The 27,937-nt window shown below is 43.4% G+C and overlaps 1 protein-coding gene, 1 long non-coding RNA gene and 1 other non-coding gene across 4 annotated transcripts in view; 1 reads left to right on the top strand and 2 right to left on the bottom strand.

Annotated features, from left to right (window-relative positions):
- Window positions 1-1,791: 1,791 nt before the first annotated feature.
- Window positions 1,792-27,937, bottom strand: part of LOC111250628 (uncharacterized) — a 55,046-nt gene continuing 28,900 nt past the window's right edge. The window contains exons 6-9 of one of the 2 annotated variants that reach the window (XM_086989587.1): window positions 21,473-22,481; window positions 12,628-14,335; window positions 10,757-10,973; window positions 1,792-7,442 (exon numbers count right to left, since the gene is read on the bottom strand). In XM_086989587.1, the coding sequence (XP_086845713.1) occupies window positions 22,421-22,481 (61 nt within the window). In that variant the 3' untranslated portion in view covers window positions 1,792-7,442; window positions 10,757-10,973; window positions 12,628-14,335; window positions 21,473-22,420. Of the gene's footprint in view, window positions 7,443-10,756; window positions 10,974-12,627; window positions 14,336-21,472; window positions 22,482-27,937 lie in introns of those variants that run through there. The other variant, XM_086989603.1, reaches the window with a different exon arrangement.
- Window positions 2,296-2,367, bottom strand: TRNAP-CGG (transfer RNA proline (anticodon CGG)). The gene has a single exon. It is a non-coding gene; the product is annotated as a tRNA-Pro (tRNA).
- LOC147755662 (uncharacterized) lies at window positions 7,121-27,844 on the top strand. The gene is made up of 3 exons (XR_015327909.1): window positions 7,121-7,267; window positions 26,869-26,911; window positions 27,064-27,844. It is a non-coding gene; the product is annotated as an uncharacterized LOC147755662 (long non-coding RNA).

Consider the following 27,937-nt stretch of genomic DNA (forward strand, 5'->3'; position numbering starts at 1 on the left):
GACTACACTCGATAACCATAGATTTCTGTCCATATCTAAGCCAGAGATTAACGTAATTTTCCCAGAGATTATAACATAAACTCCTGTATTTCGACTACTTTAAACGTCGTTGGCCATGCTTTGTACTTTTGTATTTGTTTCCCAGTTTTCTTAAAACAATTTCTCATTATAGATTATTATTTTTCTTACTTCATTTTACCAACATGCTTTCCCGAAGTCTGCGGCACATATTGCCCACCAATTTGAGATAGGTCACACTTCAGGCTAATTCCCTGCGGTAATATTTGATAGTAGTTAGGTGTCATAGGTTAAACGAAGCCACTGGTAACAATTCAAACGAACTACACGTCAAATCGGCCTTATCCGTCCGATTGTGGCAATGGAAAGACAATTTTAAGCTTTAGATTTTTCTATTGTTTACTCTAAGGCATAGCGGTTAAATTTTGAAGCGAACTATCCCATTTGACGATAGTGTGTTATTGAAAGGCGGCAAGGGGAAGGAGTTATTATGCCCTGATAGATTCGTGAAGCAATGCCACGTGCGTGTTTAGCTCAGTCGTCAAGCGTCGCGTAGCTTCTTCGTCTGGCTAAAGCCGATGCATATCCTTGGCAAAGCGCGCGAATTACAAACGTAACTTCTGCTACAATGCACGATTAGCACTTATGTCGTATAATCATGGCTTCTTAAAAGCCAACTGTGACACCAATGCTTATTCTACAATAGCAGAATACATATGTGAGACGGACTCGATAGGAAATCATTACTTTTGATGGAACGTACCTAAATATCCCAAAGGTACATTTCTTCGGTGAAAGAAAGCTCTTTTGAAAACAAAAACATATGACTGTTATTATTATTGTTATATCTAAGTAAACAATTCTCAGCACAAACATAGGTGCCGTACTTTTTTTTCTGTCCTATTATAGATATCCTATGTTAAATCAAGTTCATAACCATTTGTAATTTCGGCAGTCTTGGCGTCAAAAATTAGACAGGGTAAAGAGGTTATGATGACTATAGAAGTTACTGAAAGATAATCAAAAAAGCGAGTCGATAGCAGGAAATAGAGCAAGCAAAACTAAGCAAAAAGTGTACTTCATATATAATATGCTTGATATTATTAATGCAGCAGGAAGATATTTTACATTTCCTGGAAAGTTATGATCGCGAACATCTAGCGAATAAGCCGGTGCTACACCTCATAATGCTATACGTAGAACACAATAAATAGGCCGGTATGTCCATCTATAAGAAAAATGATAGACAGACCATAAGACAATGCGACGCTATCTGTCGCATTGTCTTATGGCCTGTCTTTTTCTAGTTTAGATAGGTAGGTTCTCTCTTCTCGCTACTCACTCAGGTTTTTCCATGGATAGAGTTCATTTGTAAATGATAGAAAGTCTCTCAACTTTTCACGATATCCTGATCCCTAAGGAAATAGCTGCGGGAACCGGCAGAGTCATAACCTCTGTAGAGCTATTGATGATCGTTGTGACGAAGTTCACGATGGGTTATGAGGTTGCTGATTGTGAAGTGCAAGAACTATGGGAGCTGTAATTATAGTCAATGTGGATTGTTGTCCAAGCCTATTGATGGACCACTGCAGATAGCAGTCGTTCACCAATAGGCCAGGACCTATTAGCCTCTAAAAATATACAATTAAAATATGTTTATTAGAACGAAAAGTAAAAAGAAAAAGAAAAAAAGTAAAAAGAAAAAAGCAAGGAAATGACTCATGACTTATTCAGGTAATCTAATGTATTGATTAAAAAATGCGTCACATCAACTAGGGTTTATCAACATAGAATGCATGCCTTTATTATTATTTGGGCATTACGAAATGAGTACACAGATAATATGTTTCTGTTAGGCAGAATGTCTATTTGTATTTCAGAACAGAAACAAGAATTTTAAGTAGTAATTATTTTTCCTTGAGAAATTATGGAGTGCATGCGAATCGGAATTGTAGGTAATGGTCAGCAGCTCCACTGGCAATACCTTGTTGTTTTGAGAAATCTTACGACCTATTAGACCTTTCGGTCATTACTAGTTCGTCCCTACTGGAATGCTTGGTACGAGTGTGCAATTATACCGTAATTCTTGCCTAGCAAAGTATGTATGAACATTTATATACATATATATACGCTTATATATACAAAAAGCTTTTATGGAAAAACAGCGTTTTCAACCAAGTATATTATTTCTGGAGTTGCATTGCAACGTTTCTGTAAATACGTTATTGCGATGACATTGTATAGTAAAGAAATGTTGCCTGCTAACTGGCAACAAAAGGGCTCGTCCGGGATTTGAACCCGGGACCTCTCGCACCCGAAGCGAAAATCATACCCCTAGACCAACGAGCCGATGTTACAATTGCACGTTTTTACGGCTCTTGACACCGTGGCCGTAGTGTGTACCCCATTAGCACGCTATTTCATGCATCGGTAGATGATACACAGGGAGGAACAAAACTTTAGGTATCCCGTAGCTTCTGTATACTGCTCTCTAACATGCACCATCTACTGACAATGTTTTTCCTTTGAATCTTGAAAACGCAATCTTCGGACACGATTTCGGGTTGGTCCGTCAGATGTATTTGCAAAATACGCATCACAATAAATACGCATGCGCTCATCTCATAATGTTAGTTAACAACGTGCCAGTATCTCTTTTCAAACTTCGAGCTCGCAGAGTTTCAATGCAGATATTTCATACTGCAATTATATATCTGAAAGAAATACAACCATAGTTTACACAAACCGACAGAAGTGACACGCGTAGCTATAGAAATTCAAATACAATAAGAAAAGACAATCATGTCGAGTATCGCTGTGATTCGGGAAAGCAAAACACCGTAAAGGCGTTGCGGTCCGAAAAAAAAAAAAAAAAGCAAGATCATGTTTTTGCCGGTAAAGTGATGACTGAGGCAAGGTGGAATGGAAAACCAGATTTAGACTCCGATCACCGTTTGCACCGACCCAACAATCATCATCATCAGCGGAAGCTGGTATCGTTCGGCGACAGGAGACGCCCAGAAAATTAATGTATTCTCTATTGCTTTCCATATCGCAAGAACTAGCGGAAGACAGCAGCTAAAATGTCTGGTGTTAAACGACGTGATGGGCAGGGTGATGAATCATAGCAAAGAAGACATTTTCGCGGATACGAGCTGTTTGTTGGTGGGCTCCGCTGTCTCAACTAGTACTTGATCGAAATCTGCGTGATATGATTCCCGTAAACCACTACACTGAAGCCTCTACATTTTGAACGAGTAGCGTACATAAACAAAATGTTCATTCATCTAGGTAGTTAATTCTATCGCGTATAAATTATATGGTATAAATGACCATACATATAACAAAGAGCAAAGGCCGCAACAATAGTTTGATACATACAGATTTGATCTCGTCATGTTAACTGCACGGTTAAGAAAGATCAAAGAACGCATATATACACATCTTGTCGAATTTAATAACAAATAATTTTAATATACCTATTTTTACAACAGCGTCAATAGTGACAATTAAAATTCAGCTCCACTGGACACTGCTGATGTAACCTTCGCGTAAAGTGTTTTTCTTTTGTCTAACTTGGGTGCTTTGATTGAGTATTATTTGACCATTGTCGGCTCGTATTCAGTTCATAAGATGATAATTTCTCGTATAATTCCGATTCTAAAAATGATATTTATAAGAACAACATGCCGAGCTACCGCCCCCACCGCTCCATCGGTGTATAAATATCGTGCTCGAATATCACTGTTGGCTCTTTCCACCATCAAGCTTGTCATCGCGTTCCTTCTCCTCGTTGATGCCCCTTCCTCCCGTATCTGCGCCACCCAGCATCTTTTCGCACGCACTACCTTTTGACAAATCCGTCCGCGTTCGGTCGGCCGTCTGGACGAGGCGCGCACGCACCAATACAGACGCGACGGCAACGGCGGTGGCGTCATCGAGCGTCCATCAGCTTAGCGAAAACCTACTATTATATCAATATTATATATGTACACATTTATATTTGTATTCAGATCGAAAGAGTACGTGCATGTTTGTTCATGTCGAGTGAAGCGATGTGTCTGTCTGCCCGATCATCCGTCGATCTGCAAGAGCTCGTTGACCTCCTTTGTTTCTGTTGACGCTATCCAACCCATTGGTAGTTCTCCTGGAACAACCTTTGGCTGTTGTCATCCGCATACAGAAGACTCGTATCATGCGTAACCGCCAGCGTATGTGTGGGCTATTCATCGTTACAGACATACACACAGACACACGTTTCAGGAAACATCGCTAGCGAAATAATTGTGCCGTTTTTAGATGAACACTAGCTCGGAGCAGCTCGACTTGGCTGTCGGCACCATCCGTGCGTTTGACCCTCTCTGCGCGTCCGCCGTTTAGAGTCGACGACCCTTTCCGGCATTGTTTAGCGCGAATGAGCACCTCGCCTGCCCTCCTCTCATGCTGGCGCACACAGACACTCTGATACACACAGAACGGCATAATATCATTCTAGTCATAAATTTTTATTATTATATATTATTATCATTTATGCACATCACCTCGGCAGGAGCTGGAGAGGCCAGCGAATATGCTGTGCCGCTAGTCGCCGCTAGCAGAGGTCGTCTACGGGGCTGTCACTGCTACTGCTACAAATATTGCTAATTCTATTCGCACTGATGGTGTATAGTGGGCGCCGTAGGAGCGGTGAAAGGCGACTGCATATCTACCTCTATTCATGTAGAGCATACACTCACGCACGCACGCACGCACGCTGCTACTGTAACTATTATTGCTAACTATTACTAGCAAAAATGGTACTGATGCAGCGTTAGGGCCACAGTTGAATCTGTTTCACTATCGCAGTGCCACTTGTACCGTATTTGATGATGACCGTATTCAATAGCGAACACAATGTTTCCGGTGTAGAGAGGTGTCCGTGCTTATGCCGAGTGCATTACCTTCATCCAAGCCTCTGTCTAGCCAGTGTTTATCCAGAAAGTGGAGTCTAGCCGAGACGCTTCTGTAATTAGTGTTTTACCTTCGATGGATGAGTTACGCAGGACTATAGATTGTGTGCATTAACCTAAAAATGTGAGTTATAGGTGATTCAGTGGTGATTAGCTCTATCGTATGTTTACCACCTGGCAAAGAGTGTTTAGGTATACAACAGATCGCAAATCGATGTCGTTCCCAATAATGGATGGGTGATCTTCCCAAAGGAATGTAACAAAGTGCCGCTGCCTGGGTGTTGCTTCTATATTGTTCGTATCGCGCAACTGTACAAGCGCGCGGATATGTCATTATCAATTTTCTAGAAAACAGAGACTATTAAGCAAAAATGGATTCAACACTATAGAACATCCGGCCATTTGTCCTAATGGGCTTGACTAGCGTAACACGAACAACGTTTCATGTCTGCCGTGCAATGTGTTGTCGTTCAGGAGTCATATGCTTCAAGTGTTCTTGATTGTGTGCTTCATGGGTATAGTTGATTGTATATGCTTACTGTATAGTGTCAAGCGCATGCTGCGGATTCTCTGACAATGCTACCCTATAAAAGTGAAGGCGTAATCAGTAGTGACGATAGTGGCTACGGTGTTGCTCCTATTGGATGATCTCGTGTGTGTGTTACCGATACGTTTTTGCGGGATGGCACCGCATGTCTGTCGTGTTAAACGTGCTTGATAGCGCACCAAGCACTCATCTTTCAACCTGATCGTAAAAAAGGACTCGAAGAACAACAGAAACAAGGCTGTCTCGCCTTCGGGATTGGAGGATGTAAAGCGAGCATGATAACCAACCATTCAATATAAAGGTTCAGTTGAAACATACTGAACTATAGGCTCTAGAATGTATTGTAAATATATATATATATATATGCGGAAGTTGACGCCGTTGACCTACCGTTGTACCGTGTATTCCGATAGGTTGTTCTTTTGAGTCTTGTATGAGGATTGCAATATGAGGATATAAATGTATTATAGTATCATTTGCTCCTGCACGTTTCATTCAAATGTAGTTTTTGCCGAAATATTACATTGTCATCACCCATTGTAGTAAAGATTTTTAAAAGGCAAATTAGCTCTTGGGACTATCACACATCGGTCAACGGTCGTACTGACTTGATCAAAGTGTTGTAATCTATCGTTGCCATAGCAGGTATCCTTTGCGGCGTGTTCTGATATCGTTAATGCCTCCTCTTGTATCGTACTTCGCGTCGCGATACGCGCTTCATCCCCCATTACACATCAGCCTCGTCCTAGTCAGTCGTCACGGCCCAAGATATACACGATATTATAAGTAGCCCGTGTTCATCATCGATTTCTATATTCTACGAGTTCGATGTAGCACGTAGTCAACACCTGTTCCTAGCCAGTGTGCCTTCTTTCTTCATCGTTGTGTCCCGCTCTCACAGGCCAAGGGAAAAGGGTCCGACAACAACAGGAACACAATCTGGATTAACTACCAATCGCAGTCACAGCGGCGATAACAGTGATATGTTATTGCAGGCGTTATGTTGTTGTTGTTGTAGTTTGCTCAAATCTTCATCGCAGCAGTGACCTGCGCCGCCTCGGCGGCCATGGTGGCTGGCTCTCTTATCATCGGTACTGCTATTGCTACTGCTTTGCATAGGCCCTCCAAGCGGACGGACGCCTTTGCGCTGCGTACGTTTATGCGCTCTTACAGCCACATTCATCATCAATGTGTTGATGTAACGTGAGTGAATCCCCAACTCGACCGAGTTGAGTACAAGTCACCTACCACCCGTCATTGACGATGATGGCAACGATGACAACAATGGCGCTAAAAAGGAAGGGGAATCGAGAGTTGATGCTGTCGTTGGCAGAACCGATCTTGTTGTTATTCTTAATCATGCTTCTGCTGGTGCTCCTCCTGCTGTAGTTGTTCTCTAGCGCTCGCTAGAGGGTTGCAAATTGTTTTCGTTTTTTATTTAGCCAGCGCAACCAGATTCGCTTTTCTCCGGCGAGGGCTACCGTCGTTTCTTTGGACAACGTTAGCGTTAACACTGCGTTGTTGGCAACAACAACAACAACAATGATAACAAATGCAGTGAGCCCAGTGAAGAATTGTGTTCGGTGGTCAGCGGACAGTAATCATCATGCGCCGGTGCCGCCGTCTCTACGTTGCCAGCTGCGACGACAATAAGGAGGCCTGTGTGTTATCTGTTATCTCTTCAGGCACGAAAATCTCCCACAGCATCGGCAGCCGCCACCGCTGCCATCGTAGCCGTCGTAGAGGCGCGATGGTAAGATAGAGCAGAACACAGTGGACAAAGCATCAGGAAAGCGGACTGGGGTAGACAAGCTTTGCGTAGCCTGCCCGTTTTTGCAAACGGACGAAAAAGTGAGGCACAAACGTAGTCGAGGCGATGATTATTTGAGATGTCGTTGCTGGAGCCGATGACATTGAATACGTTCATACTATTTAGAAACGGAAAGGACATACGACATAGATAATCATGAGTGAGAATCTAACAGCACTATTCGTATCTTCCCCATGACTACTTTCTCCCTTCGGATATCGTTTAACTGCAATGCTTTCTATCTCTGCAAAGCTTAGTATACACATAGTAAACAATTCTATTAATTTTTAGAATTAATATTTTTGGGAATGTTTAATCCACATCTAACATTGAGCGACAGAGCGCAAAGACTCAGCTCTTTGTGGTCAGTATCTCTGCATCTATGTCGTTTGGATAATAGTATATGTTAAGTACGTGCTGTTAGATAAAACATGTTCGTTTGACGTTAGAGTTCGTCGGTAACGCAGTAACAATTATCGTTCCGTCAAAAAAGTGGAAAACAACGCTACTCAAAGAAGAACGCCGAGAGAGGTACGATATTTAGATAGCCGGCCAGAGGACACGGCGGGGGGGATGGAAGGGAGATCGTTCGTTCGGAGAAGCCGCACGCAAACCCGTCTGTACAATTACAACGACTGGGTGCTGTACTGACCCAACAGCAAGCACCATGGTGACTCTAGTCGTTAAACAAGCGACATGGTCTTGCTGATGGTAATGATGGTAGCCGATGGCTGATGACGGGTCTGCTGTTTGCTCACTCATTCACTCGATACGATGTTGCCAATGTGACATACGTAGATATATATGAAGCGAATTCGCATCGGATCGCCTCATCGTACACAGCAAAAGACAGGAAGCTGGTGCAGAGTTGAGAGCAGGGGTAATAGTCGCAGTAGAGCGGCGCTGACGATGGCTGCTGTTTTGGTGCGTGTGAGTTTGTTGGCGGCCGCCAATATGTCGATGCTGCTGCTGCTGCTGCTGCTGCTGCTATTGCTCGCTTGTGCCGCCGCTCGTGGTCGCGTTAGTAATTTAGGCAGGTGGCGCAGGGCTACTGCCACTGCACGAATACACATTGCTGCGTTCGCTGCCGATGTATACTATTCCTGCCCGTGTGCATATGAGTACAAATTTATCTTATAATGTACACATACCTATATGAAAGAAAGACACTAGACGTAGAGCGAAAAAGGAAGGGCGTAAACTCTGTTTGTGCCTGTCCGCACTCGACTGTACAAGTATGACGAGTTGAATAGTGTTATGGATGGGCGTAATATGGCGCTACTCGTCATACACGTCTAGTAACAGCGCCGGTAGCAAACGACTATTTATTGAACGAATGGGGATAGCATAACTCCTCGTTTGATTCTGCGCCGCTTCTGTTATATCTACTTGATGCTGCTGCATGTTATGAGCTAGCGTCTCTCGGCAGACGAACAGACAGATAGATAAGGTTTGGCAGGCAGCATTGTCGCCGTCGTCGTGTGCCTCAGACGGCGGCGACCACGGCTGTAAGCAGTAATGCTACCTCTGCTACTCCCGCCTCTCATACTAGTAAAATATATTATATGCATATATATATATATCGTAGTAGAAGAAACGGTGAGGCTGCTGCAAGTAGAGATGCGACGCCTGCCTATGGCGCTGCTATTGGCGATGGCCATAGTATCTGCGCAACGGCACTATAAACCCGTGAGTGCGATCGCACACTCGTAAACGCGTCGTCGCCGCCATCGATGTCGCCGCTGCAGTAGCCGGAGGGAGAGTAATGATATTTTTAATGAATCTTGATGAGTCCCGTTACTATCACCGGTCACCAGTCTATGTCCGCTGTAATCGTTTGTTCCAAACCGCCGTTTTGTCCGCAATTCACGAGGCTGATGTCAACGCGACGAGGATGCTGGAACAACCGCCGCTTACGCGACTATCGCCTGCTGCCGGCTCTGCCGCAACGACAAGCACCGTTAACGCCAGTGTACCGTTAGCGTTTTGTCGATCGCACCATGGCCATGCCAACAACAAGAACGACGCCGCCCACAGACGCCGTCGAAGGTCTGAGGCCGTCCGAGTGCTGATCCATCGACCGATAGACAGAGAAAGTCAGGGAGGCAAAGAGTGCACAGGGCTCGAGACTCGATTCGTATCATCATATAAAGCAGTGGAAATATTCAAGTAGGCATTATCGGCAATCGAGCAGACAGTAAGGAAACCATCGAGTATCTACACGACGGGCGAGAGAGAATCTGTCGGATGATGACTTAACGAGGGGACGCTCAGTACGGACGCAAACGCAACGTGCCCATCTGCCTTCATTGCAATAGTAAGCGCAGTCAGCTACACTTAAGCGTTAACCGATCAGTCTCGTTTCTTCGGCTTTCTTTTGAAAGAGCGCCATTACAGGAACGATATATGTATATATACATAGTGAATGATCTATCTGTACTCGGCGGTGGATAGAGTTAGAACGTAATGACAAGAAAGAGGGAGGAAAACCAAAGAAAAAAAGAAGGACTACGTGAAACGGATAGAACAGAACAAATTAGCGAATTGCTACGGAAGAGCAGGCGCGCCCTCATACGGGATCACTCCTGGCCTGTTTGCCCGTCAGTCACTTGATGTGCCTGTAAGTCGGTCCGGTCGGTCGGTCGGTCTATTCGTCCGTCCGTCCGTCCGTCCGTCTGTCTGCCTATTCGTTAAAGAGTTGGATTCACGGATAGAGAATAAACGCTATTCGAAATTGGTCGCAATATTCATCCTGCCCCGAGCAATAACAGCAGCACCGGAGCTACGGCATTATCCCTCCTGAGAAGGATAACGCAAGAGGGGGAGAGACTCGTCGCAACGATGGGTGGTACCGAGTCAAGCCGGCCGGCCGGCCGGCCAACCAGTTAGCCCGCCAGCTTCCACACTGCCAACACTATCGTCACAGTCGCCGCCTCACCCCCTCCACTCATTTACCTATTCGTTATATGTATGACGATGGCTGTGGCATGTAGAGTAGAAGTAACAGCAAAAATGGCAACAGCAATCGGCCCATACCATTCGTAATAGTCGACGGACTCGAAAGCTAGCGAGGGCTCAGAGTACTGGGTGCTCTAAACAGAGATAGAACTAATAGTAATAATATTTGTTATTGTTTGTCCAAACGTTGTTATTGTTGGCTTCTATATAGGACATGTACGTGTACACCTGCGAGATCTAAAGGGGTTTCAAAACGAATACTTGAAGAAGGCACTAGCGAGCCATGAAACGACTATTAATTAGTGAACTCGCATTGTTTCGTCAATGTCGCTTACGTAGGAGCATTAACGGTACTGATCAATAAAATTATTGTCTTTTAATTACAAAAATCCAAAGCAATACGAACCGAAGGAACCTGAGCATTTGGATACTGTTGAAGTTATAGATTAGTTGACAACAAACGTTGTAACTTACCACAGCGATGTTGACATGATATAGCATTAGGCACTTTGAAGTATCGACAGGCAACACGTTGTGGCCTGGTTTAACGTTCGTACGATGGTAGCCATACCGTAGGGTGGGCAAATTGACGGCTGGCTAATTTTCCTCAGCAGACTGCGCCTTGACAACAGTTGCATAATAACGTGCATGTTTTCTGATGATGGTAAATAGGGTTGGGGCGCCCATGTCCCTACGCATGCAGTACGCAAGGAAAAGCAAAGCACAATTAGAGCATTGTTTTAGTGGTTATGCTTTAAGCACTGGGAACGCTATAAAATTTAGATTAATACATTGCAAATGTATGTATAAATCTTATATATCTCTCAGAACATACGTTTGCAACTGTTTATGGTATTTATGTTGTTACAACAAATATTACTAATCATTTACTAGCAATGGGGTCGTAAAATGAGATTGTGTCGTGACTTTACAAATTTCCCTTTTTACACACAAATCTTACATACGTGTTACTAAGTAGCTATAGCATCCGCATTGCGAACTTCAGCTCGGCTAAAAATCGTTAGCTTGCGACAGTGTGTTCTATTTTCGAGCTTTCTTTACTTCAGTAGTAACTAAACGCTCGAGAAATCCATAAACGTAGTCTTCGAGAAACTACGCTTCTTGTTCCCAATTAGCTAGAAGCAAACGCCTGCATTATATGTATATAGATATAAAAAAAAAGAAATTGCTGATCTTGGTTTCTGAGTCTGGAGAGTATAGTTCAGTAAATCAGAGTATAAGTGCTTAAGTAGTCTCAACGGGAGCAGAAAACACAGAAGTTCTGCTCGTTATCCTATCATGTTTAGTATGTTAGATTAGTGCGTCATTAAGCATTATTAATGTAGTCGTTCATGCGATGGCAAGCCTCATTGTGAAATAACACACCTTATTTGAAAAACGAGTGTTATTTAATTGTTTTTACTCAATTGCTTGTTTTGACGATTAGATCTCAGGTGACACCCGTGTACAAGTAGGACTACCCTTCCCTGCCAACTCCAGATTTACGATAAGGTGAAAACATTTCGCCCTTCGAAGGAAACATCTCTTGAAAGCTTTTGGAGACTTTTCATATTGAAACATATTTCGTCGTGGCACGTACGAACTGGTGCTGATGCCCCCGCAGTCCTAAATTTATAAGTGTAAAAAGGCCGAAAACAAGGCTGGACGTGGCCTTGACGCAGGTACTCATTCCCTCTAAGCGGCAAGATAAAGTCGACAAAAACTTGTGTTATTTCATGAACTAACATGGACGCTGGTGCGACAGCTTTTCAGTGGAAAGTGCAAGCAAACTTGAAACATTTCTATCTCAGAAATCCGAGTCGTGTCAAAGAAATCTGGCCTTCTTTATTCAATATCTGCACTTAGATTTATTTTAGCCACCTTAAAATTTGTTTATACGATCAATTTTCAGAGACTTCGTCATATTTAACGATTTTTTGGGACCGCGTCACTCAGTATCTCCATAATGCTCACCATATGAAGACACGACAAGTCAGCAGGCAATGTTTGAAGCGAAAAAGCTGCTATTTCTGTCCAAAAATTGTATAGATAGTTCAGTTATTATGTCCATAAGCAAAGTTCTATTTTGCACGGATCGTGTGTTATGGTTTTTCTATGACCTCTCTCATTTCCTTCGTTTCAGCCAAAGTCCAGCCGCTTTCAGATACGATATTTACATATGGACATATGCATGTATGCGTACGATATTACTATTTATTACCATTACAATTTATCGTTACTCAGACATGCTTTCGGCCACCATTGCTCCATCGTTCGATGCATATATGTGAGTATGTGTGTGTGTGTATATGTGTATCTGCATGGCAGCGCAACGTTCAACTCACTCTGGGTCCTCGCGTTCGTCTCCTTCTTACTCCCCCCGTTTCGTTCAATATTCGTCTGCGTTTCGGCTGCTGCCATACCTTACTTCCACTACTAAGACTGCTACTGCTGCTGTTGTTGTTTTCGCTGTTGTTGTTGTTACTGCCTCGAATGGAGAACGCTGCGAGCGGTGGCGGCGTTGGAGGCGTCGGAGGCGTCGGAAGCCGCTCTGCCGACGACGATCTGCCGCTTTGTGCCACAGTGACGGCCGCTACTGACATTTTGTCGTAATCGTCGTCGTCGCCACCGCCGCCGCTGTCGTTATCCTCGTCCTCGTTGTCACAACAGCAGTAGCAAAGGCAGCCTTCGTGGTTATGTTGTTACCTTTATATATATACATAGGTATAAATATACATGCATTTATATATTACAATAGTATAAAAGCGGATACGAGACTTGATGGAGGCGCTTTTGCTGCTAGTGCCACTGCAAGCCGCCATCACGACTGCCACACCACTGATTCTGATGCTGGTGGCTGTTATAATAATATTAATTTACATGAAACTGTTTTCAAGAGATAGTAGCTGCAGCCGCGACCAAGGCGGCAGAAGCGGCAGTTTCAGTCGTCGGGAAAGTGCCAATATGCACCCGCCGCGATTCCTGGGGAGTGCCGCCGTTGTCTTTGACGTCGTGTACGTTGTTCGAATCATTGTGACCGATGCAGCCGTTCGGGCGGAAGACTGTGTTTGACGCTAATGATGATTTGGCCCGCTGATACTGCCGATGCCGCCTCCAAGCTAATGTGGCTTTGGCTCAGTAAAGGCTTGTTTGAACTTGGGTGAAAACATCAGTCGCTACCGTAGCATCATTATGGCACACCTGACCATTCCGTGTTCGACAACTAAACGGTTGAGGTTGATACTCAGCGACCACGGAGTGCGCCACGCGCACGTTGACAAGCCGGTTATGATGGACGCAGCGACACGAGATGAACCAGCAGCAGAAGGAAAGGGCGACAAAAAGTATACGCGCATACAGGATGTGTGTACGCAGTATTTGATTCATAAGAAGCATATATATATACCAGTCTTCGTAGTGCTAATCTGTTCTACAGTGGAACGAGTGTTACTAGTGGTTGTGGTAATTCTGCCAGTAAAGCTATTAGTTCTGATGAGCCAACGAGTAAAACGCACTATATACCGTGCACGTGATATATATATATATAATCCGATTTGTTTAAATTGTCTTGCCTTCTCAACGTCCCTAGTGATGGCATCAGCACCGCTCGGTCACGGTGCAGTAGGCGGGCAGACGGGGCAGGAACGTTGGAAGCGACCGCGGGCGGGAAAATAAGCTTATATAATCTTCGTCTCGGCCACCGTCACACACTTATTCGTTCGGCTGTGATGCTTGTGCTACCGTTGGTGTTTTCTTCTGTTGCCCGTTGAGGGCGCCGTCCGTCTGCCTCGTTTTCATAGATTTTCAGCTATGTATTGTGAAAACAGTGGAGGGGGCGCCGTCTGGCGGGTTCCACATATAGAAAACGCTTCACCGATGTTCGTATTTCTTTCGACGTATTTTCCTTTTCGTTTTCATCCTCATTTGACAATGACGATTTTCCTGGCTGGCTCGAAGCAGAGGCTACGAGAAAGTGGCAAGCTAACGCTATAGTCACTACTGTTTGTTGATGATGATTATGACGATGATCACTCTTCGTATGTTGAACTCCCCCTGCAAAAATGCAGAGATATGGACATGATATATTATTATTTGAATTTAAAGCTCTTTTCTCTCAAGGTTCCTCTCGGCAACCTTGTAGTTCCGTGGGTAGCCGTACTTCGGCTTACTTGTTGTCTCAGTCCGACCGAATCGTTGACTGCTATAAAATAGACTTAACAAATTCAATTAAAAAGAGCACTAAACATGAGACGTGTTTACAACCAGACCGAAGCATCAGGTGTAGATTATGGACTTGGGTAAACTTACTGTGTTTCCGCCGGTACAGATATTGCTGACGGGTGTCAAGGGGTTGTACTGAGTGTACAGCATTAGCCGATTGTTGCCTCTAGGTGTTCACGCTTAGGTTTAATACTACGGGCAGGTAGGAGGCGGGGGATGGGGATGAAAACAACGAGGCCCGTACAAGCTGCTTATAATATGTGCATAGTGTGAGCGCACTGAGTGAGTGTTACAGAGTAACCGGTTATGTTAAGCTAGTTTTCTAATTAAGCATTTCTGAAATCCGACTAACCTCATCCGATTATATCAAAAAGCAAATTTCGAAATAAGGCCGACGCACGCTTGGTTCTATAGATAGATATTGAGTTTTAATAGAAATATGTAAACTGGCCGGGAGGTCACAAATATGTGGCACTAATGATAATGATCATCGTCATCAGCGGTACACTGAATCAGTGAACGTAACGGTATAATGTATACTATCGTGGAAAAAGCAATCGTCGTTTCTTAGATATAAACAAGCACATTCGGATTTAGTTAAGAGTTGCCTAATATGCATGGCGCATACGGGACTCAACGCTGAATACCGACCTGTACCTGCATACAATACGGGAATGTTCAGGTGTGGCCTATTTTCGTGGCTTCAAAACATAGACACCGTTGATTCCTCAAGCACAGTTGACCCTCTCGCTTCACTCAGCGACACAGAGATTCTGCTTGTTGTCTATACAGATGTTGGCCAGAAAAAAACGGCCACTTTGTGTGCATATTATTTCAGTGCGACCACAGCTTTACTGCATGTTCTCCGCATGTGTACAATGCGTAATAGAGCCCTCTACGATAGAATTTCACCCTGACTAAGACCGATATTCTAATATCGCTGAACTCTCTTCTTTAAATATGTAATAACTCGAAGGCGAAAAAATGTTTGAAAATCAATAGACGAAATTACTTAAATCAGTCAGATGTCTTCCTTCTAATCATTGGCCACAATGGCGGCTATATGCGACTAACAATGATGCCAACGGTCATTGTCACAGGAAAGCGTTTTTACTAGACAAAAAATGTCATAGGACAGTTTGTCAAATGGATGAAAAAAATTTTTAAAAAAAATGTAAGAGTTCAGTGGCAAGAGCAACCGAGAGAGAGATACGTATTTTGCTGTGTTTTGAGATGTCGCATAATGTTGTCAATTTTCATTATAGATCCATTAGCAACCCGGAAAAACTAAGGATGGTTTTGAGATTTACGTCACCGTCTACTGTAAAGACCATTAGTTGAAGTTTAGCATTGATTTGTCTTCCACGTACGTCCATTATTATAGTCGTTGTTTTGACGAACACAATGGAACTGACGAAGGGATCGACGCACGTGTCGCAACATATGAATATCTAATAGTAACCCTAGACTAACTGGCAAAATTAATCAGTAGTAACTGCTATTGATTGGTAGCGGATTTAGGCGAACGCAATGACTTGGAAGAACCTTGGACAATATTGATCGAACTTAGCTAACTTAAATGTTGCTTTTATTTTAATGATGTTCATTAATTAAAAAGTGTAAAGAAGGGGCCAGCGGAAGTAATGGTGTTAGGCTAAATGACTGAGGCGTTTTCCCTATTCCGTCGTGATTATGCCAGGGAAGGAACTTGATTTACGTTGAGTGTTCATGCGTTCCCTGTGATACTATTATGCATCTTTGCTTCCAATTCTATCTGTGCTGAAACGTCACTCGCTCACGTCTGGGATGGTAACAGAAGGAAGACGTCGCGTTTATACAACAACTTTTCCGCTATCTCACAAACGTGGACCGACTCGAGAGGACTACTTAAAGGATGGGCCTATCTTGTTTACACTACTATTACGACATTATTCTAATTATGGGCAGTGTTGATTTATATTAGTTCTTCTCACGCTCATATCTTGCCTACACCCGAGTGTAAGAACGGAACGCATTTCTCGTCGCTTCAGGTCACATACCCTGCCGTGGCGGTAATATTTATATAAGACGGCGAGGAGCTGCTATGAACAGATAAAATCCTGCAAGCTACCATCGGTCAACTTCGTGGTATAAAAGACTGAATTTTTATTTAGCTAAATTTCGTGTGTAAAGCGTTTCATCTTCTATATAAACAGGTCGCGAGGCTGACGTTCTACGTAAAAGGAAAACTGGATTTGGCCTGAATACAACTGGCACAATTTCGGATTTTCAAACGTTTTTCTTTATGTGACATTCAGTTTTGAAAACATTTACTGAGCTAAAGATGCTGACAGTATGAAACCTTAATGTACCTGCTCGAAACTCTCCCGACAACTATGATCCACTTCCATGAAAACGACAATCTTTTGGCCAGATAAAGTACCAGTACTATTATAAATCCATCGTAATATTCACCCCAGCACTCCGGAAGCCATAGGACCTATTATGACCAAGGCTGTTGTATAGTAACTAATAATCCGTCGATAGATTTATTGCTTTGACGGAATAATGTGGACAGCATTGGACGAGAGTAGGTCCAGCATCGATCGTTTGTAATAGTAAGATATTTAAGAAATAATGACAAAAAAAGCCTGTGCGTCAAAAGTCTCCTTCCTTATATGGACATATTTATTATATATAAAAATGCGTAAATCTCTATATGTGTGATCGATACGCGCGTTAGCTGATTTGACCAGGCTCTTTGATGTAGCGATTTTTGCAATCGAATCCCTGTCTCTATGAAATGGGGTTGTTCTCCGAACCCTTCTTCTCGTCATCGGTTCTTTTTACTCACACGTTCCAGCCAATATCCAAATCAGCTTAAAGCTGCCCATGGTAATTCAATTACGGTTCTAATATTGGTATTATCAAAAGTGCCATGTTTACTAGTTGTGTGCGCATCGCCGCCTGGATGCGCAGTGGGCACTTACTGTGATATACCCGAACTTCGCATCTATTTTAGATGCAGGTCTACGTACAACTGAGTTCGCCCCCCGAGTGACACATATAGAACGTCCACACAATCATTTTTCGAGTTATTCTCATGTAACGATTCCGACGTTCGCCATTGGCAAACCCCATCTGAATCAATGCAATGGTATCATGACGGGAAGGGTGGTAATATAGCTAAATGAAACGCATACTGTTCAAAGATGATTGCTTTTGTTTGTTGACAAAACGACTGCGCACGTCCAGCTCATATGTATAATTGGCGACCGTGCTGGACGCCAAGCGTGGCCTCGCTTATGCCAATATCCGCAACAGCAATAACAGCAGCGCGGTAGCTGGGTCCGAGATTAAATTAGACTGTGAATAATCTTCGACCCAGCTGCATGCTTATGGAGCTGAGCATCGACAAAATTTATTTACTCTCGGACTACGTTTGGTTTTACCATTTAAACGTAACAACGGCTTTGATAAGTCGACGAGCCGGCCGGCGATGGACACCGAAGAGCGTTGGACACATAAGACACATAAAGAGTAACTCTTGAATCTCTCTAATATAGGCGGACGTTGTCGTTGGTCGGCGCGATATAGCGAGTTCATGTGTGCGTCTTCTATTAGCATCTACACCTCGAGTGGACACTAATCGCCGTGATCATTGAGCTCGCCGTGCTCACGATCGATGATCCACCTACTCTATAATGATGTTATTTAAGATTTCAGCACGAACTACTATCTACCATTTGTCCGTTCGAACTACTGGGTGTGTTGCTGCTGGGTCTTCCAGCTGATTTGTTGCTGATCATCTGATCACGGCTAACATAATGACGCTCAATTGAAAATGATGTCGCGCAGATATTTCGAAGGTGAGTTGGAACATACTATGGTTGTCAGAGCTTATTTCGTATTTTGTATAATTGTCGCCGGCCGGCTAACGTAAAGATACTTTCTGTACGTGCTCCGCTGCCCAGGTGTTTCCTATATGATAATTCGAAGCCCGTCGATCCGCCGCCTAAAACGCTACTACATTGTATTTGTTCGGTAGACGGAACGGTACGATCGACCCATAAAGTACTAATGCAAGAGGGCTAAAACAGACCTGTAGACGTGAATATTGTCGACCATCCTATGATTGAAGTCCAGCTTAAATACGGAACCGTAGTAGATGGGCACTATTCGTGCCGGCAGGTTATGTCAGCTTACCTGTAAGGCTGACGAGTTCATTAAGAATGTAGACTATCAGCTGGCTACAGCAACAGGGGGACATAATGTATGTATCAGTCTTGCGTGTTCATCACCATACAGATAAGAAACCATTGAGCGCATCCTTAACTGCGGCTGCTGGAAGGTCTGAGCGAACACAGTCTTCGTCTCAGGCCTTTATATAAACACAAGCTAGAGAACATGGACTAAAGCAGTTCCCTTTTTTTTCTGTTTGTTTACGCCGTCATAGCAAACGGTTATACAGTCTTATTTGTGCCTCAGGAGTTGCGTTGTTATCTATCGAACTATATCTATCAGATCCGATTGTAAGGACCACAATCTTGATGTAACAGAAGCTTGAATAGATGTCCGCGTTGCAAACTATGAGATATAGGCACATTTACTAGGGCAGTAACAACCATCTGACTGTAGTACCTGTTCTCATTCGGAGGCCAAATATCATAGAACGTTAATGGTACACTTTACTCAATGTTTCGAGCCTGTACGCGTCGCACAGTTCCTGTATTCCGAGATTGGCTAAATAGAGTAGTGAATTTTTGCAAGTTGAACCTTAGCGAACGTGACCATCTAATGATAAGTCAAGAAACAGCTGCTTATTTAGATAGACTTAACTAAGGAACAATGAGCGGCTCTCCCTTTGTGTCTGTATGTCTTATGTTCGCAGCCGTAGGCGGCAGCTGGTGTCCATTCTCCATCGAAGCATCATATTCATGCTCTTGAACGTTGCTACACGCAATAGTACTATTAGCTCCCCGTCCAACGGCCTCTAAATCCAGAAGGATCAGGTTGGCACTCTAATGCGACTTCTCCACAGGCTGTACTGTACTATCGCACGAAGAGTGAGTGTAGCAACAGCGGACCAGCGATGAGTGATCCACCGGCTACAGAGCATCATCACACACAGGGTATTGTTCAACGTGCTCTTCGCAGGCATCCTGCTTGCCTCGTACGTTCTAGCAGCCACCAGCTCTTATCCGCTTCACCGGAATGGCATTGCGAGCAGCCAGCTAGTTTCCGTCACTAGCCGCCGCCGTCGCCGCCGCCGTCGCCGCCGCCGCCGTCGTCGTCATCAGTGGCCTACGGTTGCGTATGCTAAAGCAATCTACCATCGCTGTTTACTCACGTCTCTCTCTCTCTCTCTCTCTGTCTCTTTTTTCCTACTAGGGTTCAGATGATGATTCGCGTTTTTCTGAGTAAAGTAAAGAGACTGGCGGGCGGGCGGGCGGGCGGGCGAGCAAGCAAACTATCAGGCCGCAACCAGCTAATAATTGGCTGTGCGCGCAGGGTACAGCATTGAGTGCTATCTTCTATGCTGCTGCCTACGAATCTTCAACAAAGTATTGGCAACCTAGCGATGTTGGCTCGGCCTAAGGCTTCATCCAGTTCTAAGGCTACTGGTGATGCTCTTATCACTACTACAATATAATACCAAACAGGCACTCAACAGCAAACACAAGCACTCTTAGCGTATTCCTGAATACGTACGTATTACTAACGGCACTGAACCGTACTGTGTTGGAAATTAAAGCCGCTAGCAGCAGACTGTTGAGTGGAAGCCCAACTTTGGAAATTAACATAGTAATTCGAGTGAGTCGTTGGCCGGCATGATGTTGGGGTTGTTTCGATAATGACTTTTGAATAGAGAGCCTCTGCATTGACGACCTGAAAAATGCTGGTTTACTTCGAGCTATAGAAAGACCCGGCATGAGGACGGCACCCTTCGGTTATAAATAACGACCATTCGAAATAGATGAATGCTGCTTTAATGCTCCTTCTTCAGTAATAACCATATGGAGCTGAATCATTTTTATCTTGGCTTGCGTATAGGAAATATATAGTTCGGCCGGTTGAGGACAACGCTATTTACTGAGTATCATCCGAAAACAACGCAGATAGTTCTTCGTAACGTTTATATGTACGTGTACGTGTGTGTATTCGTGCGTGTCTAGTACATAGGTGAATATGTTTGCTATCACAGCACTGCATGAACTTGCTCGAAGGCCTAAAAATTGCATATTTTTTTCTATTCATCTTTTAATATTTTTGTTTAAGCAAGGAAGAAATATGGGGCAGACATGTTTTCATTCGAGGTGAACGTCTTTTGAGCGACAGTAAACATTAGATCAAATACGCGGACGGTACAAGGCGGCACGATCGTTCTAGCCGAGTGTCGCCCGAATGTGAAAGCGGCTGGCATAAGCCCATACGCCTTCACCTCGGTGCGGTCCGACACCCGTTGTTGCCAAGACGTCGCCTACTTCTCTTCAACAGGATGGGGGTAGATAGGAAGAGGAAAAACACGTAAAAACTGTAAGCTAAATGCAAACGAATAGATTATATATGAATGGAATATGCTTCACACTTGTTTCGATACTCGACGTGTTTTTGCCTGCATTCTTTTTTCCTGCCTGTTCTTTCTCTTTTCCTATCCATTGTACGCATACGAAATACGGTAACGCTGCTGCAGTAGCGTACGTCTCATGTCCCATTAACTTACGTAGTTGCCTCGCTCTTTGTTACGCCTAAGCACAAATCGACCTTTCTTTTTAGTGATATGTTCATTAAAGTGTGTGAGACACGCAGCAAAATAGGACCTACTCAACAGGCGTCTCCGTACGTGCACACGGACGGCCTGTATTAATTTATGGTTATTACTAATTTGAGCTTGATAGTTAGAACTCGATTGTTCCTTCTATTGCAGTTTTACTTCGAATGAAGCCGATTATTTTACGAGATGGCGGTGCATTTGAAGTGGTCACTTACATTTAGTGATGTCTGTACAACGGTAAAGCTTATAGCAGCGAGAGACGACACGCTTTGCTGTTGCTACCATTGGGGGAAGGCCTGCGCGGTCGTTTGTCTGTCTCTCGCGTTCTTTATATATATTGCACTGTTTCGGCGAAAAAAATGACGGCGGCATATTCGTAGAAAAAAAGTCCATCCGGAGATCGACCAACCTAGATCGGCCGCATGACTGCACTAGTTGCCCTGCCGCCTATATGATGTCAATGAAGAGTCTGTTCTTCTTAACACGGCATTGTTAAATTGTAATCGCTACATACTGGTAATCATATGGGCACGAGCGAACGTATTAAAGCCGTCGGCCTGCTGCCGTTCGGTACCAGGCCGAGGGTTTTAGGGTTCATGCCAGTTCCACTACGTACGTATGCATACGAAGAGGAAGGCATTCAATGAATCTGGTAACAATCAAATCGGCAATGCAGTGCGGTGACTATTATTGATCTAACATTGCTCCAACGGTTCACTTAAGTAAATGACGTCTCTATGGATCTTTACGTAATTGGGATGAATCGTACCAGCAGTTGCCGTCGCCGCCGCCGCCGCCGCCGCCGCCGCCGTCGGGTAACCGGAAAGACGCGACTGGATTGATTGGAGCAAATAGTCGAAGCCTCGCATAACGATGGTTAAAGATCCAGCCGCACTGGGATTATCTAGTCGTTTATTGGACATACGGATATGTTAGCATAGAAACGGATACACAAATAAATATTCTGTCACTGCTAAATATATTGTGAGCACGAGATCCATCCGATCGGTGACCATTATCTAGAAACAAATATTACTATAAAATTATATTTATATAATAAATAAGTAAATACTAATAACGCTATTAGTATTTACTCGTTTTTTTTTTTTATTAATTACACGTATTATTTGAGTATAAGAAATTGAAGCAATAGTCAATTCCGTTCACGTAGATTCCTTGCAAGTTCTTCGTGTTTTGTATATCCGCTTGAGCTGTGATAGATGCCTGCGTATCACAAGGAGAAGTAAAACCTTATAAAGTGGGTTTTTCTCTAGATGTTTGAAATTGCTTGACCCATTGAAAGGTTAACTGATTTACCTAATTATGTATGCCTTGTTCAATACTTGATTGTTGGACGTAAAACGAAAAGTTCCATTGGGCTCATGTTATGTGGACTTCATAAATGAGCATATATCTTTAATTGTATTACGGCAATTACTGTGAACAAACAGATTAATCAAGCGAAACGCCCCCTCCCAGATGGCCATGATCACAAATCATATATGTGTTCAAATTACTGACGCGGCCGGCTTTGAAGCCTAAACGATGCTATGAAAAGAGGCAAAAATCACTGCGCTTCTTTCATGGCAACTGAGTTGAAAATAGAACATATGACGGTAACTTGCTCCTAACTGTGACAGCACATTTAGGCTCGCAACGACGACGAAAAACAAATCACGATTCTGCTGGCTTTATTGGCCGCTCACGGCATTTAGGACTGGAGCACGACGTGCGGCCGCTATTCTCTCCTTAAATCGGCACCAGCCAGAGCCACCGGCACAGCCGTCGCTTTGACCAACCTAAACAGGAGCAGCAACAGCCGAAGCGACAGGAACACTGCCATCGACAGAAAAGCAGCTCACTATTCCCTTATTACTAGCCTCCTCCTCATCATTATCAATATTATTACTATATACGTGCAGGCGCTATTCTTTTTTTTGGCGGGTAGCTTTTTTTTGGCACGCAGTAGCATTTGCTATATGTGCGTGACGTCCCCGAACACGCGCGTGGACAGATGATCATCTATATATCTCGCTATTAATGCTGCCTCTACCTCAGACTATTATACTCTACCAGACTGGTCTCCGATGGATGCGTAGGGAATAGGCGCACCGGCAGCGGGGAAACGCTTAGGAGCATAGGAGCTAATTTTCTGAGATGTTTGCTTGTTTGGTCAGACGATTAGTCGTAGTTAGGCGCATGTTAGGCGCGAGATCACCGATCGTTCGTAGATCGTTTAGGATTGTGCAGGACTGGCGAAACGCAACAGACGATGATCCACAATCGTGCGCAAGCAGGCCCTAGTTCCCAGCCGTCGCTCAATAGATAGAATAGAATCCATTTGAACTTTGCCACTTGATAAAGTCCTATTTCCCGCCGATGTTCAACTTATATGTATTTCTGTGTACCTACGTAAACGATAGCCCTGAAATGTAGATAACAATGAGTTGATGATGACACGCGACGAGAATATATCAAGGCACCTTATAGTAATGAATTGCCAAATGGTCTTACTAGCTTCGCAAGCATGCAACATCATCTAGGGTAGACTCGGGTAGACACAAACAATGCACCGGGGCATTTCTCCTCCATGTGTATCTCTATACAGTTTGAGCTTATTTATTTATTGAGCGAGTATAGGAGATTCTCAGTCTCTCGCATTGTCACAAATCGCCAAAATCGTTTAGCCAATACCAAATAATTCTGACGATTGGCGACACCGCGACACTCTGGGAAACCTCTATAAGTGCTCAGTAAATTGTCTTATACCATCATGTAAAATTAAGTTTTAAATGAGGTTGTTCTTCCGCAGGATATCATTGCAGATTCGTCAACATTCGGCGACCGTATCTTTTTCTTTTTCTTTTTTTCTTTTGCACCTAGGGTTGATCGAGCACAGAACTTAGGATTTTTTAAAGTAACTTGAGTTTTGTTTAAAACTCATAGTTGACAAATGAAGCTTGTACGGCGTACTTCTGTGTCGCAAACGTCAGCATGAGTAAATGAAAGTCAACAACACATTTTTCACTCCCTTTTAGGCCCAACAGAAATTTTTTCTTGGGTAAAATATAACGAACGAGCCCACTAAGGGTATATATAGGAGGAACGGAAACAAAGAAATTATATATTCAAAAAAGCTGTGTTAAAATGCTAACTCAGACATGATCAAGTGGATTCTGTGTAAGCTAAATACTGACAGAGTTTATATATTTATATAATATTACAAGCAGATTTGCCTAGTCTTAAGTTGGGTCTCACTCGGCTTTTACTTAATCAGAAACTGAAATTCAGTCCGTGCTAGAAGCAAGTTTTAATGTTTTACATTGACTTTATACTAAATAAATTAAATAATTTCCATATATAACGAAAAGTAAGTTGTTATTGTATATATCAGGGATAAAGCCAAACGCGACTTTCTAACACATTAGTGGCCTAACGTATTCATACAAAGCCTAAAGGCGGAAAGTAGGATCGGCTAAATGCGATTTCTGGTGCAAGCCTACATTGGTATTGTCCCCTAAGCACAGATCAACATAGAACAGAATCCAGTGGTTGTTTATCGTGTTGGCTGACTATTTCCACTATGAAAAGCTTCTCTCCATTCTAGGTCAAGAAGGTAGTTTGAAGGGATACTAGATGACGAGAACGACCATCAAAACCTGTTGCGTTTCGTAAACAAGATGTATGCAGATGGTACCTTAATTGAGCCCACATATACCTTTTTGGCTATCTCAGTCGTTTAGCTACTGAAAGGAAGTTGACATTTTTTTTACAAAAAACATTCTTTGCCCACAAAAGCAATATATATATATATATATATATATATATATATCTTAATTAGATTTCTGGGAGTGAGAAACTCTGACTCTGATACAACTGTTGAAAATTATGCCTAGAATTATTGTTTGAGGCAGAAGCTTGTACAAATCAGCTAGCGCAAATCTTTATCAAACAAACATAAATAAGCAATGCACTCCGTAAAGTGTTGCAATTTAGCTTAAAATCCATTCTGGTGGCAACCTGGCGAGGCACTTTCTGCGCCCTCTTTTCCAATTTCTATCTTCATTTTTTGCTTGCTTGTTGGTTTTCGGCGAGCGGGTGCATTTATCCAACGTCCACAAACAGTGGTCAAATGAGGCTCTTGGCAACGATATTGCCATTTTTCAGTGCTGCCGCTTGACAAAAAAGAAACTCTTCAACTTACGGTACGAAGAGTGTATACTGCGATCTCGATTAATATCATAGCAGGCAGCTAGACGTTCTTTCATAACAACTGCGATGTCAAGGCCAAGCCGCGTTTGCTAGTGTTTTGCGCAAACACATTTAATATAGAGGGAAAAAGAGGCTGCGGTGATAGTCTCCTACGCATGATATCTATCATCACAGTATTATACTGTATTCTATTGTTTATAATAATGCTTCCATCGCTATCGACATTGTTTCATTTGGCGTGATTGTGACAGCCGGTCATGCGCGTCTGCGCTCGAACAAATATGCCGCTGATTTTCTATTGCTCCTATTTCTCCCGCATTTCATTTCTTTTTATCTAACGGCCACCTCCGGTTGTTTCCCAGGGGCATTTATACATCGACGCGCTTACACATGAATGCACCATATACATTGGCCACTCTCCAGACACATACGCACACTGAGTAAGGCTAAGTCAAATTGTCTCAGATGGACACAGCACGCCGGACACCGAAACGCACAGGGGGAGACACGGAGGCTTACACGTATACGCCGTGTCCCGTCGAAAGTAATCCAATCGACAATCCTATTATTATCGATCGGCTGAAGCGAAGGCGCCGTTGAAGTGTTGTCCTTTGTCTTGAGCCCACTTGAGTAAGGGCGATAAAGCCCGAATTGACGCGCTACGCACGATGAAATCCATTGTTTTGGCTGACCGAGTAAACGATTTCGATAGAATAGACCAGTCGATAGGTGCAATAGAGTAGAGTGCAGTAGAACAAGATGAAACGTAGCCAAAGCCAACGAATTCTAAGGGGATGGAGGTACGAGATAACGAGACAGCGGCCGCCAGCATGGCCAAAGGAAAGAATGGCAATTGCCGCCGCTGCTGCCCATTTTGGACAAGCTCTCCTTTACCAAAGCTGACGGTTATCGTCGTGCTGGTGATGGTGTCGAGCAAATTCGAACTGCCGACGCCAATTGATACCAGCTAATAACTGTGTGCCCCCCGGGCTGTTGATGTTGATACCCTCTGTTATTAGTAGTGGTAATAAGCGCTGTAACAAGGATACCCACGCCTTTGCCAAACACCTTTACCAAGTCCAAGCGTAAATTCGTGTCTGGGTACCATGCATCGAGGTATGGCGGGTCTGCTGCTATTACCATAACTGTGGGTCGGCGAAGGAATCGATCTGGCTGCCGCAGCTGTAGGAGCTTTGCGACATTTGCGACGATTAAGTAACACAACACTACAATTTGGCATGAGACCGACCGTAGTCTTCACCCCACACTTTTTGCAGACATCAACTCTGCTCCTCGCAGACCTCATGGAACAAACCCCACTTCCAGATGTCCTATATATGTGCATATTGTACTTGTAAACTAATCGATCTAAAAAGCATTTTTGCATTTTATTTTTCAGGAAACCGAAATCGCGCGGGCTTGCCCGTCGAAACAGGACAGTGGTGTGCTTCGTTCGATTAGCTATCGATCTATTGTACCGCGGGGCTTGTGCCCAATAGGGTTTTCGTTACGTTTCGTGGCTAACAATTTACAAGCTACTCCTGGATAAAAACCTAACTTAAACATAACAGTGACCGCAGCGTTCTCTTTACAGGTGGATTCCTGTTGAGCGTCGCCGCATGTTGGACTGCAACTTCCTTGTGGATACAAAGATGCTCTACGCACGGCAATGGATAACGATATGATTGTGTTGTGCCCAAATCGACGATACAGATTTGTTGCCGATGGATTTGTCGGCTACTGAACGTCGGAGTACTAGCGACATAAGTGAATTCCAATAATATGAAGTACGTGCGCCCATGCATATGTGAACCTCAGTACACTTCGCGTGCTCAAAGACTAGAAATAACCAACATGGATACTCCATCGATCAGTCTAAACAGGACTATCTCAACTGTAACAAAATCTATTGTACAAATTCTAAATATGGATGCTAGATTGCGTTCTACCAACTAAAATCAAAATATTTGAAATCGCCATTACGAGCTGTTGTTAATTTGATCGAAATTATATTTCTAAAGTTAATTTTTCAAAAGAGATACGAAGGTGCATGAAAGAACCGATTCGGAAACTTTTGATATTGTTGAAAAGATAGCTTATTTCGAAAGCAAAACTATTTTTATGTCAGGCTCAGTTAGGTGTAATGATGTGAGAAGACTTCACGAGCGTACGCAGGATGCGTGCACTCAGCGGATCAACGGCTTTTTAGATAGGCTGTTTAAGATCAAGCAAATGATTCCTTAATGAAATTTTCATCAACATACTCGATATACAATGGCTGGGTGTTAGTTCCGTGCTTCCTATTGAGTGATGACCGATTTCTACCATCATTCGTAATGGATCAATAAAGATTATCGATATTTTCACGCTCAGTAGTTAAGGGTGTTGTCTTTTTGTTCGGAAGTCGCGTCCATACGCGTGTATGTGTGTCTGCGCAGCGAATACCTTTAAAGAGCTCGAACAGCTAT

The sequence above is a fragment of the Varroa destructor genome, unplaced genomic scaffold (assembly GCF_002443255.2).
Source record: "Varroa destructor unplaced genomic scaffold, Vdes_3.0 BEIS01000005.1, whole genome shotgun sequence".
NCBI classification, from domain to species: Eukaryota; Metazoa; Arthropoda; class Arachnida; order Mesostigmata; family Varroidae; genus Varroa; species Varroa destructor.